The 17,200-nt window shown below is 42.7% G+C and overlaps 2 protein-coding genes across 3 annotated transcripts; one reads left to right on the top strand and one right to left on the bottom strand.

The window, feature by feature from the left end:
* Positions 1 to 1,039: 1,039 nt before the first annotated feature.
* Positions 1,040 to 4,409, top strand: LOC134208887 (syntaxin-8). The gene is made up of 3 exons (XM_062684844.1): positions 1,040 to 1,230; positions 1,299 to 1,816; positions 3,927 to 4,409. The coding sequence occupies exons 1-3, from the start codon at positions 1,199 to 1,201 to the stop codon at positions 4,091 to 4,093; spliced, it is 717 nt and encodes a 238-aa protein (XP_062540828.1). The 5' UTR covers positions 1,040 to 1,198; the 3' UTR covers positions 4,094 to 4,409.
* An 8,515-nt stretch (positions 4,410 to 12,924) lies between these two features.
* Positions 12,925 to 14,871, bottom strand: LOC134208882 (cytochrome b-c1 complex subunit 2, mitochondrial). 2 transcript variants are annotated; one of them, XM_062684835.1, is made up of 5 exons: positions 14,753 to 14,871; positions 14,600 to 14,688; positions 14,317 to 14,459; positions 13,177 to 14,227; positions 12,925 to 13,103 (listed from the first exon to the last, which is right to left on the bottom strand). In XM_062684835.1, the coding sequence occupies exons 2-5, from the start codon at positions 14,642 to 14,644 to the stop codon at positions 13,017 to 13,019; spliced, it is 1,326 nt and encodes a 441-aa protein (XP_062540819.1). In that variant the 5' UTR covers positions 14,645 to 14,688; positions 14,753 to 14,871; the 3' UTR covers positions 12,925 to 13,016. The 2 variants fall into 2 exon arrangements, with proteins under 2 accessions (XP_062540819.1, XP_062540820.1); XM_062684836.1 differs by lacking the exon at positions 14,753 to 14,871 and having other exon boundaries at positions 14,600 to 14,746.
* Positions 14,872 to 17,200: the final 2,329 nt, after the last annotated feature.

Here is a 17,200-nt window from a genome sequence, read left to right as displayed (position 1 = left end):
AGTAGTGCGCTGTATAAATAACACATCACCAAATGAAAACAGCGCACCACTTCCGAAGTTAGGTTTAACGTACGAATTGTGAGAAAAATCCAACTTTATTAGCGGCTATAATTCGGATTTGCACTGAATTGATAATACCAAAAATCTGATGTACGAGCGATATTCTAATGTATTTTTTTGGATGTAATATTACACCGCCTCGAAATTACACAAGTTCAAATTTAACAGTTTCCATTATGCTTCTGTGTAGGGTAACCAACTTGATTTGGACCCCTACACATTTTGGACCCTCCTGGCGACATTTTTCTGATTTCTGAACTAAAAACAATGCCGCTGCTAATTCCCCTATTGGCTTCTGGAAATTAACATTGTTCAGCATCTATTTCACTGGTTTCCCGTGCAAAAAAGCAATATTTGGATGAAATTTCGAGGGAAAATAATTTGTTCAAGAAGGCGAGCGTTACAATGCGTTACGCTTAAAAGTATACATCACTGAAAATCTCAGAACGTACACAATAAGTTTTTGTCGAAATTGTGAATTTAAAACCCAGGAATCTTCTCATTGATGCATGCCAACCGAAAGATAAGACTTGACTTCAACTCAATTGACCAGGGTAAATTAGAAATTCGACTTTGAAGAGTTTAAATTGGGGGTGTCCAAAATGTGTACATTTGGGGGTCCAAAATATGTTGCACTGTCCAAAACGAAGAATATTTTCATTTCAGAAAATGGAAAATTTCACTGATTTATCAATAACTGAAGCTCATTTCGAATTTCTATTTCATAAATAAGACTTTCATTTTTGAAATGGTGTCATTTTCGCCCATATCAAACCTGTATTTCAATAGATATAAGCATATATTGGGATGCACTTCCTCTAGGGGTCCAAAATAGGACAGTTACTACCCTACTATTCCTGCACGATTCACACGATGCGTTCGTTTATTTTCTCATGGTATTCCGTTCTCCCCTATGCATTGAACGCTCTCAAAGAAAACAAAAACGAGAATGTAAATAAAAATGACGTTTCTGTTTGTTTTGCTCTTTTCGTAAAACTAATTTTCTGCACTCGACTTTATCTATAAATTTACGCCTTGTAGTTTTTACATTAGTCATCCAATATTTTTTAGTGTTTCTCTAAATAACTCGGTTTCGTAGGTCACTGTGACGATAATTTCATATCTTTCCATCTTCTAAATGGCCCTCATCAACATCGATGGTGATCCATGGTAAGTTCTTTTACGGTGACCCTTGCCAATTAGTCGAGTTAAACTTGACCCCATTTGTTATCTCGCAGGCTGAGCGATTTAGATGCCTGTGAGCGTTTGAGTAACGAAATCCAATCACAGCTAGTAACCCGCAATCGCCAGGGGCAGTTTTCCCGAGAATATTCGTCTATGTCCGGTCAGGTGCGGGTGCGGCTGAAGCAGTTTGGCACCGAACTGGAACAATTGGACAAAAAACTACGTTACATATCCAGCTCGCTCACGTCGGCTGAAGCCGAGCGTCGCCAGCGGCAGGTCGAAGCCTTGCAATCGAAACACGTTCAACTAAAAAAGCAGTTCAGCGCTGTAGAGGCGTCGACTGAACGTGCTAGTTTGTTCGCTGATTCCGGAAGCAATAGATTGTTCGATGACGACGATGATGATCCAGCGTTAATCAGACCAGAATCTAGCTACACTGTAACAGATTTACGTGCCCAGCAAACGCGAATATTAGAGGATCAGAACGAAGGATTGGAAGCTTTGTCCAAGGTTATTTCGCGACAAAAAGTTTTGGCGTCACAGATTGGAAACGAAGTTGATCGACACAATGGTGAGATAAGTTGTATAGGAAACTAGGTGTAATGTAAAACATATTAGAGTCGAAAGGAGACAATCTATTTAGCAGTACCTCCTATTTCCGATTTCGACATTTCATATGCATGCGGCCAGATATGTACAAAGGTTGTCCGACATTCCGCGGTAAAACATTCCGCGGTAAACCGTTTCGCGGTGTACCATTTCGCGGTGTGTATCATTTGGCGGTAATCTGTTTCGCGGTTCATACAATTTGGGGGAATTCCGTTTCGCGGTATATATTATTTCGCGGTTTACAATTTCGCGGTGCTCCGTTTCGCGGTATACAACCTTAGCTTATCTTTTGATTTTTTTTTTGTATTTTTAAGAGTTTGCCATTCTCTTCTACCAACTATTAATTTTCTCTTCTTCATATGGCCGTTTCTTTCATTGCGTTTCCCTTTCAAGTATTTTCCTCTTGTCTTTTACGCATTATTTTATGTTATTTCCAAAAGACATATACATTATTGTCAATATTAGATTGTGAACTTTGTCATCAAGATACACTATATCATATGATAAAGGTCGCTGTCTTAATACCTTAAAAGGTTATGGTATTCTGGTAGAACTCAGAAGATGGAATGACTGAAAAATATTCATAAGGCAAAAACGTTAGCCGGTATTAGGCTAAATATGATGTGCTGTCTTCTTCAAATGTTCGCATTTGCCCGGTATAAGACTATATGTGTTGTTTCGTCTTCTTTAAATGTTCGCATTTGCCCGGTATAAGGCAAATTGTGATGTTTTGCCTTCTTTAAATATTTGCATTTGCCCGGTATAAAGCAAAGTGTGTTGTTTTGCTTTCTACAAATGTTTGCATTTGCCCGGTATAACGAAAAATCTGTTGTTTCGCCTTCTTTAAATGTTTGTATTTGCCCGGTAGAAGGCAAAGTGTGTTGTTTCGCATTCTTTTACCGTTATCGGGGGTGACAAATGCATCTGAGGGCAAGTAGATTAAAATATAAGAGACCTTTTTAGACGGTTTTGCTCTTCGACCTCCTGACTGCCGGTGAAAGCGGTGACCCATTCTCACCCCCAGACCCATTGTCACCCCCGATGCGGTGGCGGTAGTCGCATTTAAAAATATGTTTTGCTTCAAAACATTTTTTTTGTTGGGATTTGAATTTATATGAGTCTGGTGTAAATTCAATGATTATTCGCTTTACATAAATGTGAATTTTGCGGCTTTACGCAGCTAAAGAACACATTATGGAACTACTTGTAACATTAGTAAAATTAAACCTGCAAATTGGTATTGACCGCGAAAAGTTTCACCGCGGAATAGTACTAACCGCGGAATGGTATACCGCCAAATAATATAAACCGCGAAATGTTATACCGCGATATGATACTGAACGCGAAGTGGTAGACCACGAACTGGTACACCGCGAAATGGTTAACCGCGGAATGTTTTACCGCGAAATGTCGTACAATCATGTACAAACAATCAAGTTACTTGAACACAACCATTTTGCTTATTCTGCGTCTCGAATGACTCGAGAATTGTCGATTTCGACACGTCTCACGTGTGACGACCGCGTAATTCATAAGGGAGGTATCGACAATTGTCACTACATTCGAAATGCCTCACCTCATACGAAACGCAGAATAAGCATAAAAGATTTCAACCTGGTACTAGTAAAAACCAAGCAATTCAGTTCAAATTTGATCGAGTACCTAATAAACTTTAGGAAAATGGATAGGGTGCTGCCAAATATTGTTCCCCAATTTAAATTTGGAATGATTTTGTAATCGAATAAAGGTATAAGGCTGGTGCAATTGGTTGTGGAAATTAAGTTCCAGTGTCCTCATAGATGTTCAATTAACGTGAATATGAAGCCAATTGGCTTCATAGGGAAATATAAGATTTACTTCTTACTGTATATTGATACGCATTGGTGTAATATTGTCCTGAGGCGGTACACAATTTACGCAAGCCTGAGACTTTCAACTCCCTTTTCAGAAAGGAATATATTTTCATTTTGATTTCGTTCTTAGAGCGTTAGAAAATGACACAGGAATTCCCTTAAATAATACATGTACTATCCCCATCCGCTAGTTCAGAATGTTTTTTTCTTCCTGTGCAGAAATTTTGGACGATCTAGCCGACACAATGGAAACAACTGATTCCAGGTTGAATAGAGAAACCCGTCAGATTGGAGCCGTAACGGAACAAGATTCATCAACACGTGGCTATTGGGTGGTGATTGGAGTGTTGGCTCTGGCTATTGTTTTAGTATCCATTTTATTGTAGATTGTATGGATGTTCGAAAAAGGTGAGTACCTACCGATTAGAATCGGGAACCTCTGCCGCAAATTTCTAGGATGCAAAATATGTTTTATTATCTTCAAATAAAAATAATAAAGAATTTATCTTTAATGAACAATGACTACTACCTGTAAATAAACTTTTCGCTGCATCAGATATATCGCATGTCAGAAGTTTTGCAGGTACCTACTTACATATATAATTTTGTGTATGTTATTATAAATATATGATACCAAATTTTATCAATCGCAAACTACATGTAGAGTTTATATTATATTACTTATTTTAGTTTATAGTTTTATCGCAGAGTTTTATTTTAGTACGTATGAAAGAAAATATCCTTATTTCTAGTACAACAGACCCAATCACAATTTAATAAACACATGCAAATGTGTATAGTTTTCACAGACTGTTAACTAGAGTCATATTACGTCATACGTTAGTATGACCATCACTAGGAAGGCTACCAATCTTATCATTTGTTGAGTTGAACGCTTGAAATCATCATGCCTTATTTTCTTATTTTTTGATGGTTCTACTACAACTGCAACATTGTCTGCTTTTGAATCTTATAACTTTTAAACATTCATACTGTTATTCATTAAAAGCTTGCTATACTACCCATAAATGTATAACTGTTCCATGTACCGTGATGTGCCCTAATTTCGCGCGCGCCCTAACTTCGCGCATTATAAAATCATTTATTTTTTTAAATTTTTAGGTGCCAGTCAAAATTGAAAAATCTAGAGGATTACAAAATATCATTGTTGTTGAATGTTTTTCACGAAAGAACTTGAAAAACAAACTTGATTTAGTACACCAAATAAAATTATTTCAATTCGGTCCTTCCATCGACCGCCATATTTGCTTGTGCTTAGCACAGAGACGAAGAACATGACCCAAGTAAACAAATGATTTTACTGTACAAAACTGGCTACTTTTTGGAAATATTTGTATCCATTATGCTCTGTTGGATATGTTTATTCGTCATTACTATTGAAAAGTGTGGGTCAATTGATTATATTTCATCAAACCAATAACGATATTCCATTCCAAACATGAGCGAAGTTAGGAACACTTTTGCGCGAAATTAGGAACTATCCTATTTTCATGCGCGAAATAAGGAGCATACAACGGTCTCAAATTCATACCGCAATTTTTTTTAAATAGTAGCAGAGTTTGCAAGTAACATTTTTTTGAGAACCTAGAATCCTTCTACTACGTGATGCAGTAGCAAATGTTCCCAAGTGGCCACTACATTTTTTTCAATGAACGTTTTAACTTTGTCAGATCTTAAGTGCGCGAAATTAGGGTACTTCACGGTATATAGGAAACCAAGGTAATATGCATTTATAATTTTATAATTTAATGATTCTAGCTCCATAGAGTTGCTTTTACGATTGAAAAAAAATCACGACCTGCTGCATTGGTTGTAGCAGACCGCGATAAGGAGAGTGGGGATCTGTACAGTTAAGCCTGATGACATGTCACTTATGCATCTAGGTGTTATGAACGACAATAACCTGAACTTCAGCCATTATTATTTATTTATTAAGGCCGGAGTGGTAATCGACCGCCAGTTAAAAGGCTTTGTACATAGCTGGTATTGTATCCAGAACACAGTTTTCCTTCTGACATCGGCTAGAATGAGGGAGTGCGACCTGGGTGGCCTGTCTTTATAGGATAGGGTCAGGTTTGGGTTCTTTAACAAATTACGTTACGCTGTAGGGAGAGGGAGTCCGCTATCAAAATATTATCAAAGTGATAACAAATTGAGTATTTGATATCATAACTATAACATATTTTGATATAGAATTGCAGAGTACTCTAGCAATTATCATATTTTGATTTTATTTTAATAACTGAAAATAATAAATAGAGTAGAGTCTGTATTCTTTAAACCGCATGAAAACATATTTGAGGCCGTACACTTATTACGTGACAGCCTTAAGAGGGAGGAGGGGTCTGTCATTTTTATGTCCCTATGAATGAAAATTTTATTTCGTTAAACGGTATTCCAGTTCGAGACAGCAACACGTACGGACGTGTTTTTTTTGCTCGCGCATTTTTTCGAAGTGTTTTTTCTCGTTCGTTCGCTGTTTACGTTTTCGCTTGTCGCGTTGGCGTTATTTTCTCCCGGACCCGTCATGGGAGACTCGGTGGCCGATTCGGTCGCTGGAAAAGTGCCTAAGCGCACTGCTCTTGGAGGCGCGGGTAACCCCTCCAAGCAGCTTTTGCAGAGCAACGTGTTCTCGCCGTTGCCGCTTGATGACGCCGGCAATCCGCCGAAAAGAGGAAGAAGCAGCAATCGCAGCTGCCGCAGGTGCAACCGGAGCGGAAGGAGAAGTGCCCGCCCGTGTTTGTGAAGGGCGATCCGCCGGATTTACGCCCAAAAATTCGCCAGCTGATCGCTAAGGGGCTGAAATGTACTTTTCGGCTCTGCAGCGAGGGCGTGAAAGTGATGCCGGCCAACCGGGACCATCATCAATCCGTCGTGGAGTTCCTCGAGGTCCACAAGTATGAGTACTACACTCATGACCATCCCGGCACGAAGCCGCTCAAGGCTTTGCTGCGAGGACTTCACGACATGAAGGAGGAAGAGCTCCAAGCAGAGCTTGAAAGTTGCGGACTGAAGCCAGTAGCCGTCCACAAGATCGCTCGTCACGACAAGGCGAGGAAATATCGCGACCAGCTTTACCTGATCCACCTGGAGCACGGCTCCACTACCTGGAAGGACCTGAAGCTGGTTGGCGTTATAAATTACACCGTCGTTGACTGGGAGCGATATCGGCCAGTGCACCGCGATGTCACGCAATGCACCAACTGCTTCAATTTCGGGCACGGCACCAGGAACTGCCGCATGAAGCCGCGCTGCAACAAGTGTGGCGAACCCCATCCGACTGACGAGTGCGACAAAATGGAGGTGGCCGATCCCAAGTGCGCCAACTGTGGCGACAAACATCGGCCACCACAAAGGGCTGCCCAAAGCGAGCCGAGTTCCTGGAAATCCGGAAGAAGGCTTCCACCAGGACCATTCCGAAGAAGAACCGTGTTCCTGTAATCAACGAGGTGAACTTTCCAGCCATCCCTGCTCCCCGTCGTGTGATTCCAATACTCCCACCGCTACAGCCGCACAAGCGATTGGCAGCGGCAGCTGCATCGGTCCAAGCTCCAACATCGTCGGCACCATCCACCAGCGAATGGCCCCCGCTCCCTCCTCCTGGGTTCCGTCGGCAGTCGGAGAACGAAGCCGTCCCACCGGAGGAATCTGCCCCGCTGTACACTCCGGAGCAACTGATGCCGATCTTCGCGCAGCTCGCCACTCGACTGCGCGGCTGCAAAACCCGATTCGACCAGGTCTTCACACTTGGCATGTTCATCATTGAAAATGGCTGCTAGAGTGGGCTTGGTCAACTGGAACGCTTGCTCGCTAAAGAGCAAAACAGTCGAGCTGAAGGATTTCCTTGAGGAGAAGGAAATTGACGTGGCGTTCATCACCGAAACGCACCTAAAACCGGAGGTGAACATCAACATCCCGGACTTCCGCATCGTGCGACTCGACCGGCCGACCAGGGGAGGTGGTGTGGCCATCGCTCTTCGCTACAACATCAACTGTCGTCTGCTTCCAAGCTTCCAGCTCAGTGTCATCGAGGCCATCGGTGTCGAAATCACCACTTCGGTCGGCACAATCGCGCTCATCGCGGCGTACTGTCCAACGCAAGCCAAAGCCGGCGATGGATCATCGGCTGCCCTTCGGAGGGACATCGTCAAGCTGACGCGGAGGCAAGGCCAGTATATCATTGCCGGCGACTTGAATGCCAAACATCAAGCCTGGGGCAACAGTCGCGGCAATCGAAACGGCACCATCTGGAGCAACGACATGGAGGAAGGCCACTACACGATCCTGAGCCCGGATTCCCCACTCGGCTGAGTCGGTCCGGTGCCCACGCAACGCTCGACCTCTACGTAACAAACCTGGTGACCACGTCTCGCAGCCGGTTGTATACCAGGAGCTCAGTTCGGATCACTATCCGGTGGTGGCGGAACTGGGCTCCTCGGTCAATCGGCACCAGCAGTTACGGCGGAACTACCACCGAGTGAACTGGCAGCGTTTCCAGCAGTGCATCGATAACACCGTCGACTTCGAGGTGCGTCCGGAGACGCCGGAAAGTATCGACCGCCAGCTGTGCGCTATCGAGGAGGCGATCACGGCGGCCCGAGAACAACACGTACCGACGGCTCGGCAGGTAAGCAACTCCTTAACCATCGATACACTCACCAAAGATTTGATTCGATTGCGGAATGTCACTCGCAGGCAGTTTCAGCGTACTGGACTGCCTGAGCTTAAGGCACGCTGCAATCGAATCACAAAAATTATCAAGGCCAGAATGGTGGACCTCAAAAATAACGACTTCTCGAATAAGATCCGCACTCTCCCAGATTATGCTAAGCCGTTCTGGAAAATGACCAAAATTCTAAAATCCAAGCCTCGGCACATTCCACCTTTGATCCCACTAGACAATAATGGCTCTAAGGATCGCTTGATAACTCCTGCAGAGAAGGTCGCTGAAATAGGTCGTCACTTCGTCAGCTCACACAATCTTGGGCAGAACATCGTCAGTCCACACGAAGCAGCCGTCAACGATCATGCTAACAACATCCATTTGATTCCCAACGACTTCTCGGAGGAGTTGGAGATCTCAGCTGGCGAATTGACGGCCTATATCAAATCATCGAAGAATATGAAGGCCCCAGGCTTCGACAGCATCCTGAATCTCGAGCTCAAACACATGAGTGCGCCGTTCTTTGAGCACCTCTCGCTGATCTTCAATCAGTGTCTCCGGCTCAGCTACTTCCCATCGGCCTGGAAGTCAGCGAAAGTCATCCCCATCCGGAAGCCTGGGAAGGATCCTTCCTCACCCAAAAGCTATCGTCCCATCAGCCTTCTCTCAGGATTATCCAAGCTATTCGAAAAAGCTATTCATCACCGGTTACTTGAGTCTGCCGAAAATCTCAACATCTTGCTCGAGGAACAGTTTGGTTTCCGACGCGGTCGGTCAACTGTACACCAACTGACCTGAGTTACCAACGTCCTCAGACGGAACAAGTTTGTCTCGAAAACATCCGCCATGGCCTTACTCGATGTCGAGAAGGCATTTGACAATGTATGGCATGATGGCCTGGTGTACAAACTACAACGCTACAATCTTCCCAGCTACCTGGTGAAAATCATCAACAATTACCTGTCGGCAAGGACATTCCGGGTCTCAATCAGCGGAGCGAGTTCCAATGCGCACAACATCGTCGCAGGCGTCCCCAGGGCAGTATCCTCGGCCCCTGCTTTTCAATCTGTTCACCTCCGACATGCCAGAACCTCCAGAAGGCGGCATTCTGTCTCTGTTCGCAGATGACACATCCATCGTCTACAACGGTAGAGTGATCAGAGCGCTAGTGGCAAAACTCCAACGAGGCCTGGATGCCCTGACAGAATACCTCACCAGCTGGAAGATCTGTATCAACGCGGTGAAGACCCAGGTCATCATTTTCCCCCACTCCAAATCCCCTAAACTTGTTCCGCCTGGGGACTGTAAAATCATCCTCAATGGCACGACTGTGGAATGGGCCAATGAGGCCGACTACCTTGGCTTGACCCTTGACAGCAAGCTTATTTTCAGGCAACAGGTTGACAAAACGGTGACAAAGTGTAACGTCTTGTTGAAACTACTGTACCCTTTGATCAACCGCCGGTCGTCATTGTCCCTGAAAAATAAGCTTGCTGTCTACAAGCAAATCATCCTCCCTGTGATCGAATATGGCATGCCGGTCTGGGAGAGCTGCGCTAAAACCCACCACCTCAAACTTCAACGAGTCCAAAACAAATTCCTGAGGATGATCCTCAACACCCCTCCCAGGACAAGAACATCCGAGGTCCACCGTCTGGCCGGGATAAAACATGAACGCTTTGGTGAGTGTAAAGAAAAGTTTAGGGTCTGTTGCTTGCATTCGGATCAGGCTCCAATTAGGGCGCTAGTTTCAATCTAGGATAACAAATTTTATTGTAAATATTAGTGTACATAGTAGTTAGGTTATCAAATTTTAAAACACACTAGCGCCTCCTAAAGGCCGTCATGATATATCATATCTTAAAACTTGAATAACAATATAAACAAAAAAAAATCAAATTGAAGTTGGAGGGCCAAGCCGGCCGAGCACTGTACATGTAAAAAAATAATTGTAGAACAGAAAATGAAACAATAAAGAAGAAATTAAAAAAAAAAAAAAAATCGTTAAACGGTATATGAAGATTTTTCTTACGGATTGAAAAGATAAATTATAATATCTCCTGCACGACGATCATTCTGCAGCCATCAAAGTGGCTTCATTCATTACGTCATTAGCAATAAATCGAGATAAAATTATTTTCTATTATCAGTTATCGAATAAGACTGAATAATAATGAAATAAAATGATTCAACACCAAAAGTGAAACTAATTTTGATATTTTTATTTTGATATCATCTCAAATAAATTAAAACAAAACAGGAACTGAATTAGATATTTTTCTGATATTATAGCATTTTATTTGACGTTGTTTCCTCGAAACTAGCTTAACAGGAAGTGACGACTGGCGAGAGTTGACTCTGTGCAAAGGCAATAGTGGTTGAACTGAAATTGGAGGGATAGGGCTACTATTAGGTAGGGCTCCATATTAGGGAGCCCCATCACGTGGCTAGGTATCACAGCCCTGGTAAGGCGTCATACGGAAAAACGAACAATTAACCCCGAAAAATGTAATCGAAATACATGATTGAACAATTGACAAAGGACACGGCAATGCTCAACGGAAACTAGTTGTAAACTCGGTACTTGGAACGTTAGGACCCTACTGGAACCTGCACGAGTTGCCCTTCTTGCTCGACGCAGCGCACGTGCAAGGGAGACTGCCGATTGGCAACCCAAGGCCCAATAACGAGCGACCTGGAGCAAAACCGACTTCACATTCTGTATTGCTCCGAACAACACGGAGTGTACGACTTTTATAGGTATAGGTATGTGTACTGTAAGGTTGGAGTGGCTGTTGCAGTACATAAAAGTATTTTCCTTTCAGCTCAGTCCATAGATGCATGTCGCCCACCACGCAGTCTACGAAGAATCCCCAAATCGTCTTTCACCTGATCGTACACCCTTGATCGTCTTCTTGGGTCCGTCGGATCGTTTCCGAGAACCATTTCCTCCGGGTTGCTGTCCGACATTCTAACTACGTGCCCAGCCCATCGCAGTGGCAAGATATTCAGGGTATGAACGATGAATGGTGCTCCCAACCCAACAGTTGATGCAACTCGTAGTTCATTCCTCTCCTCCTCGTACCGTCAGCCATCTGCACCTTACCATAGATGGTATGCAGCACTTTTCTTTCGAAAACTCCGAGTGCATCGTCCAGGTCTCGTGTCCGTAGAGGACTACCGGTATAATGAGCGTTTGGTACGGCGGTAAACTCTATTTTATCGGAGCGTCTTGCGGAGTCCAAAGTATGTACGATTTCCAGTCACGATACGTCACCGAATTTCTATGCAGATATCGTTTTCACCGTTACCATTAAGCTCAAATACACGAATTCTTTAATTGAACCACCTCGATTTCGTCACCACCGATATGGTGGTCTTTTCTTGAGTCTCTTCATATCACTTCGATTTTAGCTTCCCTCTTCAGTCTGAAGTAGGCGTTCTTTATCTTCCTAAAGTTACGTGTCATAATATCAATGTCGTCGGCGAAACCAGGTAGCTGAACGGACTTCGTGAAAATCGTACCACTCAATCCCTGCCTTTCGTACTACCTCCAAAGCGATGTTGAACTGTGGGTCCTGTACACCTCCGGTTGTGCAAAGGGCGAACTTGAAAGATCTCCATCCTTTGCGATGTCTTGCTATCGCTTTAAACTGTTGTCAGGTTATATTTCGGTCAAATTCCACCACCTTACCGGAATTCTCTACGCGTTTCAAAGGGACTGAAACTCGAATTACCCGTCGTCGCATTGACCAACCGCATCACTCCTGCGGCAGAACCCCCTTCTCTCAAATCTTGGTAATTACGCTGTAGCTAGTGCGCAACCACCTTCTCTTCTGTTAGTTGGTCAACCCCAGAGGCTTTGTTGTTATTCAGCCGGCCAATCTCCTCCTGGATTTCTTGAGGATCCGGAGCCAGAAAACGTATGTCCCTCTGCGCGATCTTACGTCAGGCTATGGAACGTGCCCCTTACGTGAACAGTGAACTTCCGTGCGTTGTTAGCGCGTTACAGTTGCTCCGTCTCTTCACAATCTCGATGTTCCCGCTGGCGCTCCTTCCTCCGGAAAATCCAGTTTTGTCTGCGGAGTTGTGGGAATTGCATTGACATATTTGCGACAACTGCACAGCTCATGAGTGGGGGTTGTAGTTCGGATGTGCTTCTCATAAGTGAGTTAGCAATAAAGACCAACACATGTCCTTCCCCGCGCTTTGTGTGTGACAAGTAGTGTGAAAACATCACCCAGATTGTCACTAGTTTTTGAATATACTTGCTTAGGTATCATCCCCTAATTTCTGCTCATAATGATGGTGTTCAAAGATTTTTTTTTCTCGATTTTTAAACCCTCTTCCATGGTAAGACTTTTTTTTGTACAAATTATTTTTTCCAATGAGAAACGTAATAAAACGGCATTCCATGATATCACATACATAATAATATGAAAACAATATGGGACAGCCATGCTTAGATAGGCAATACAGTAAAAGTAAATAATAGTGTCGATGTTCACAAAGTCGATTGACACACCATACATATTTAAGTTTCAATTTAATTTTATTTAATTTACGAATAATAATGATACACGCTACAGACCTATTCTGCGCACCGTTTCGCTTTTGCAAAGCGCTTAATTCAAACTGCAAAGATACGGCACGTTGCTCAAGTTACCGACAGCGCCACTAGCTAACTTTCCGGAAGCGAGTTTCCGAGCAGCCTGCGAGATAATTAGAATAATTCATGCATAAGTCGTTTCAACCATTTTTGGTTTCATCAAGTCTTAAACTTACCGTTTGCACATCGCTGGTCGAAACAGAATCAATGGCAGCCAGGATTTCGGCCTTCTTGTAAATCTTGCCGATAAGAGCAGCCTGTTCGCCCAAATCAAAAGCCAGTGTACCTTGGTTTTCCAAGTATTCAGCCAGCCAACCAACGGCACCGGCCTTTCCACGGGCAACATCGGCATCGGTGACGTTCAACGATCGCAGCCCTTTGATTCCGGCTTCGACTGCTTTACCGACCTCCTTGGCCTTTCCAGACACAACAAATCCAAACAGACCGTTATCGCTATAGTTGGAATACAATGTAGCGCTTTCAACGGAGTTTCCGATCTGCTTGGTCAGAATACCATTGTTTGCACCTCGCTTAGCAACTGGTCCAGTTCCAGCAGCAAACTGTAGGACAATATTTGCAAGGCATTCATTCAAGCTGTTCCATCCGACAGCATGAGTGGCAATGGCCACCGCAGCTTGATTTCCTCCGCGCTCGTGACGAATTTCGCTGCTGTTGAAGCTGTCAACCTTGCTCTCAGAGACGCCACCAGTTTCAAGGTTCAGGCTCTGGGCGAAACCAACCAAAAGCTGGTGGTCAACACCAACCCCAGCGACAGCGGCGCGACCTGTAGTACTATTGGCAGACAAAAAATGTTGAAGTGTTTCCGACGAATGCTTGCCGGCGTTGTAGCTTGGACAGTAGACCGAGTTTCCAAGTCCGCTATGGAAAGCTGCCTTGTGCAACGATTCAACAGCTTGTACCTCAACCGGAACTCGGGCAATGTCCGCCTTGATCAATGTTGTCAAATCAGCCAATTCCCAAGGCTTGAATATCTGACCTGTAGCGGCGGCCTCCAAAAACTTCAAGCCCGTCTCCAGTTCATCCTTGGTTACAGCCACAGTGTATGTAATCAGCTCACGATCGGAAGTAGCGGTCAATGAACCTCCAATCTGTTGCAAGTTGCGAGTAATAGCAAATGTTGTGGCCGTTTTCGTGGACAGACCAGCAGCCGCGCGTAAAACATGGGAAGCACCCAAATTATCGGCCGTTTCCTGACGGGACCCAGCACTATAACAAATAAATTAAATTTAATGCCAATGCAACAATCCTCATTCCGTTGCTAGAAACTGATTGAGACTTATTTTCAATTTACTCACCGATAAACAATAGAAACCCGAGCGACGGCAGCACCGGATTCGGCCGAAGCAACCGTCAACTTGTTCGGCAGGTTGGTGCACTGGACTTCGGACGATCCACGGCTTGCAGCGGCAGCCTGTGCTTGGGCAGCGAATCCACGAGCCTAGAATAGAACACAAAATCAAATTTCAATCTGAGGAATCATTTTCCGGAAGTTTTCAGTTGAGTTACGATGCCCCAAGCTATTTACGTAACATTTTGACGTTCTTCTAGCGAGTTGAAAAAAAAAACCTTCCGACTTACCGCAGCAGCACGGAGCATCGGAGTTTTCGAAACAGCGGATGCCATTATGTTCGGTCTAGATAGTATTTGGTTGTGGCGTTTTTCTAGATCTGGAAAAAGTTAGGATTTTCAGTAAATTTTTCTACAACCTGTCCCCACAGAAGCAAAACTCACACGACAGTCGCGCACTGCTGGCTGGGTGATGAATTTAAGGAGCAATCTCGTTTCGTTTTGCAAATGAATGACTGCTGATTTGCAGGTGAGATATTTGTCTCATATCTCACCCTAAAATGTCATGGATCAGAATGCCAACATTTTAAAAGTGATAATCTGGAATCATTTCAAGCATAACTTTTCATATAAAGCTAATCTAACAATAATATCTTACAGATCATAAAATATTTGGTTTGTTTAGGAGTATCGATTTTTTTTACACACTCTGAATCTGCAGGAAAAACTGATCCGAACTCAAATTTTTCAGAATTTTTTGAGCCTCGGAAATATTAGCATTTTAATGTCATTGTCATCTCATTGCAATGTCATTCTATGAATGTTAGTGTCATTCTATTGATTGAAATGCATGTACAATGTACATGTACATGCTGTACAAAAATGTTAGAGAACAAATTCTTCTAACCACCCCCCTGGCGTCCTATATACTATCACAAGGGGTTTGGCAATAGCCACCATGTCCACGGACGGTAGCTTATTACCGTCCGTTGCTATTGAACGATAATAAACATCATGTGTTTTGTTTACTATTTGTTTTGGTTAAATCTGATAATTGTTTTCGAAATAATTTGCAAGATTTACATCTTTGACCATAGGAATTATGTTATTTGATGATAAAATATAATAAACTTATGAATTGGAGCGAATCGATAAGTGAAATCAAACGCTACGCGAAATTATATTTCGTAACTTGGGAGAACAAACTTGGGCTCCGAATCAAACTATAAAGATATTATCACAGACAAACAGACATAATACTCCTGAAGTTCTCATCGTTCACTGATTAACTGGTCAATTTAAATAATCATTAGTTGGCCAATCGATCACAAGTGGCGCAAGCTAGCATCTCTTGCCACGGGGTTGGTTCTAACAGCATACACGTAAAAAAAATAATATTGTTTATTATTAATATTTCTAATACTTTTTTGCCAAAGCAGGCGCTTTAGGGTCTGTCTCATTTGGAGAATTAAACTTAAAAGTGACAGTTCAAAAATTAAAAAATCACCCCGTTATAAGAATGGCTGGTGCTACCCAGCAATTCCAATAGGACATCGATGGAAAATGATTCGATATCTGTCAAAAGTAATCTTGCTCTGCGAGCAGGGTTATTTGATAATTATTGAAATGTCACTTTTAAGTTTAATTTCAGTTTAATTATCCAATTGGGACAGACCCTTAGTCACATACATTCGGAAACTTATACTTTTCATTTACTTACACACTTAAATCATTTCACAGATTTCGGTGAATTTTGCTTCAATTCACCGAAATCTCAACAGCAGATTTGTTCAGTAATTATTTCACAAAATTTTCGGCGATTTTTTCTTTGTTCAACTGTCAAACCACCGAAAATCTGTAAAATTTTTCACCGAACTGCTGTTGAGATTTCGGTGAAATTTCACAGAAATCTGCGATTTATTTTAAGTGTGTATGAATGTTATTAGAGTAAAATCAGCAGTGATTCAAATCGTTCGGGGCTGTCAGTTTGAATATGAATCTGAAACATTAATTTTCCCAGCAGCTGTTCTAGATTCAGTTTTTATACCAGTCAACTGTCAAAAAAATAAAACTGGTATAACGCTCCGTTCTATTTTCTGCAGATTTGAACCACGATTGAATCACGAGATTCAAATATTTTTCAATTGTTTTGGTGTATGGATGCGTTATTTTATCTACGGATCAATCCACTTTGCAAATCCGGCGCCTTTCTTGGCAGTAACATAATGATTTCAATTAATTGAAAATTTGAAAAACATGAATAGAACACTGCTGAGGATACCAGCGAGTTTGTTCTATTTTGCTCCAGATTCAAACTAGAATAGTGGTCGAAAGTTTAGAATGGAACTGAATCACTCCTGATTTCAGGGCCAATTTCTTCACCTTCGCTTAACTCTTAAGCGGTGTTTACCCATACGTTTAAACCTGGTTTAAGGCCTAAGCGGAGGTGAAGAAATCGGCCCTTCACACTTAAAATAAATCGCAGATTTCTGTGAAATTTCACCGAAATCTCAACAGCAGAACTGTTCGGTGAAAAATTTTACAGATTTTCGGTGGTTTTGACAGTTGAACAAAGAAAAAATCGCCGAAAATTTTGTGAAATAATTACCGAACAAATCTGCTGTTGAGATTTCGGTGAGTTGAAGCAAAATTCACCGAAATCTGTGAAATGATTTAAGTGTGTAGCTTTTTGATATGGGATCATTCATTAGGTGGCATAATGAAGAGTAACAGTATTTTCGAATGGTTTTTTGCCATCCAGCTTTCCACGATCGGTAATGGCGGCTTGTCGGTGTGAAAAAATCAATCGGTCACTGTAGCATTTGACATTAGCTGGAGGAAAACTCACCGACGAAAAGGCCTTTTTTCACTTTCACTCTCCCAGGAACGCCA

Source organism: Armigeres subalbatus, chromosome 2, assembly GCF_024139115.2.
Source record: "Armigeres subalbatus isolate Guangzhou_Male chromosome 2, GZ_Asu_2, whole genome shotgun sequence".
Taxonomy (NCBI): Eukaryota; Metazoa; Arthropoda; class Insecta; order Diptera; family Culicidae; genus Armigeres; species Armigeres subalbatus.
Note: the sequence above shows the minus strand (reverse complement) of the source record. Positions and strands in the feature narration are given on the sequence as shown.

Coding starts and splice junctions, on each gene's coding strand:
- LOC134208882 (XM_062684835.1), bottom strand. CDS start 14,644: ATGGCATCCGCTGTTTCGAAAACTCCGATGCTCCGTGCTGCTGCG. Junction 14,460..14,599: donor CGATGCTCCGTGCTGCTGCG/GTAAGTCGGAAG, acceptor GTTCTATTCTAG/GCTCGTGGATTCGCTGCCCA. Junction 13,104..13,176: donor CGACCAGCGATGTGCAAACG/GTAAGTTTAAGA, acceptor ATTATCTCGCAG/GCTGCTCGGAAACTCGCTTC.
- LOC134208887 (XM_062684844.1), top strand. CDS start 1,199: ATGGCCCTCATCAACATCGATGGTGATCCATG. Junction 1,231..1,298: donor AACATCGATGGTGATCCATG/GTAAGTTCTTTT, acceptor GTTATCTCGCAG/GCTGAGCGATTTAGATGCCT. Junction 1,817..3,926: donor CGAAGTTGATCGACACAATG/GTGAGATAAGTT, acceptor CTTCCTGTGCAG/AAATTTTGGACGATCTAGCC.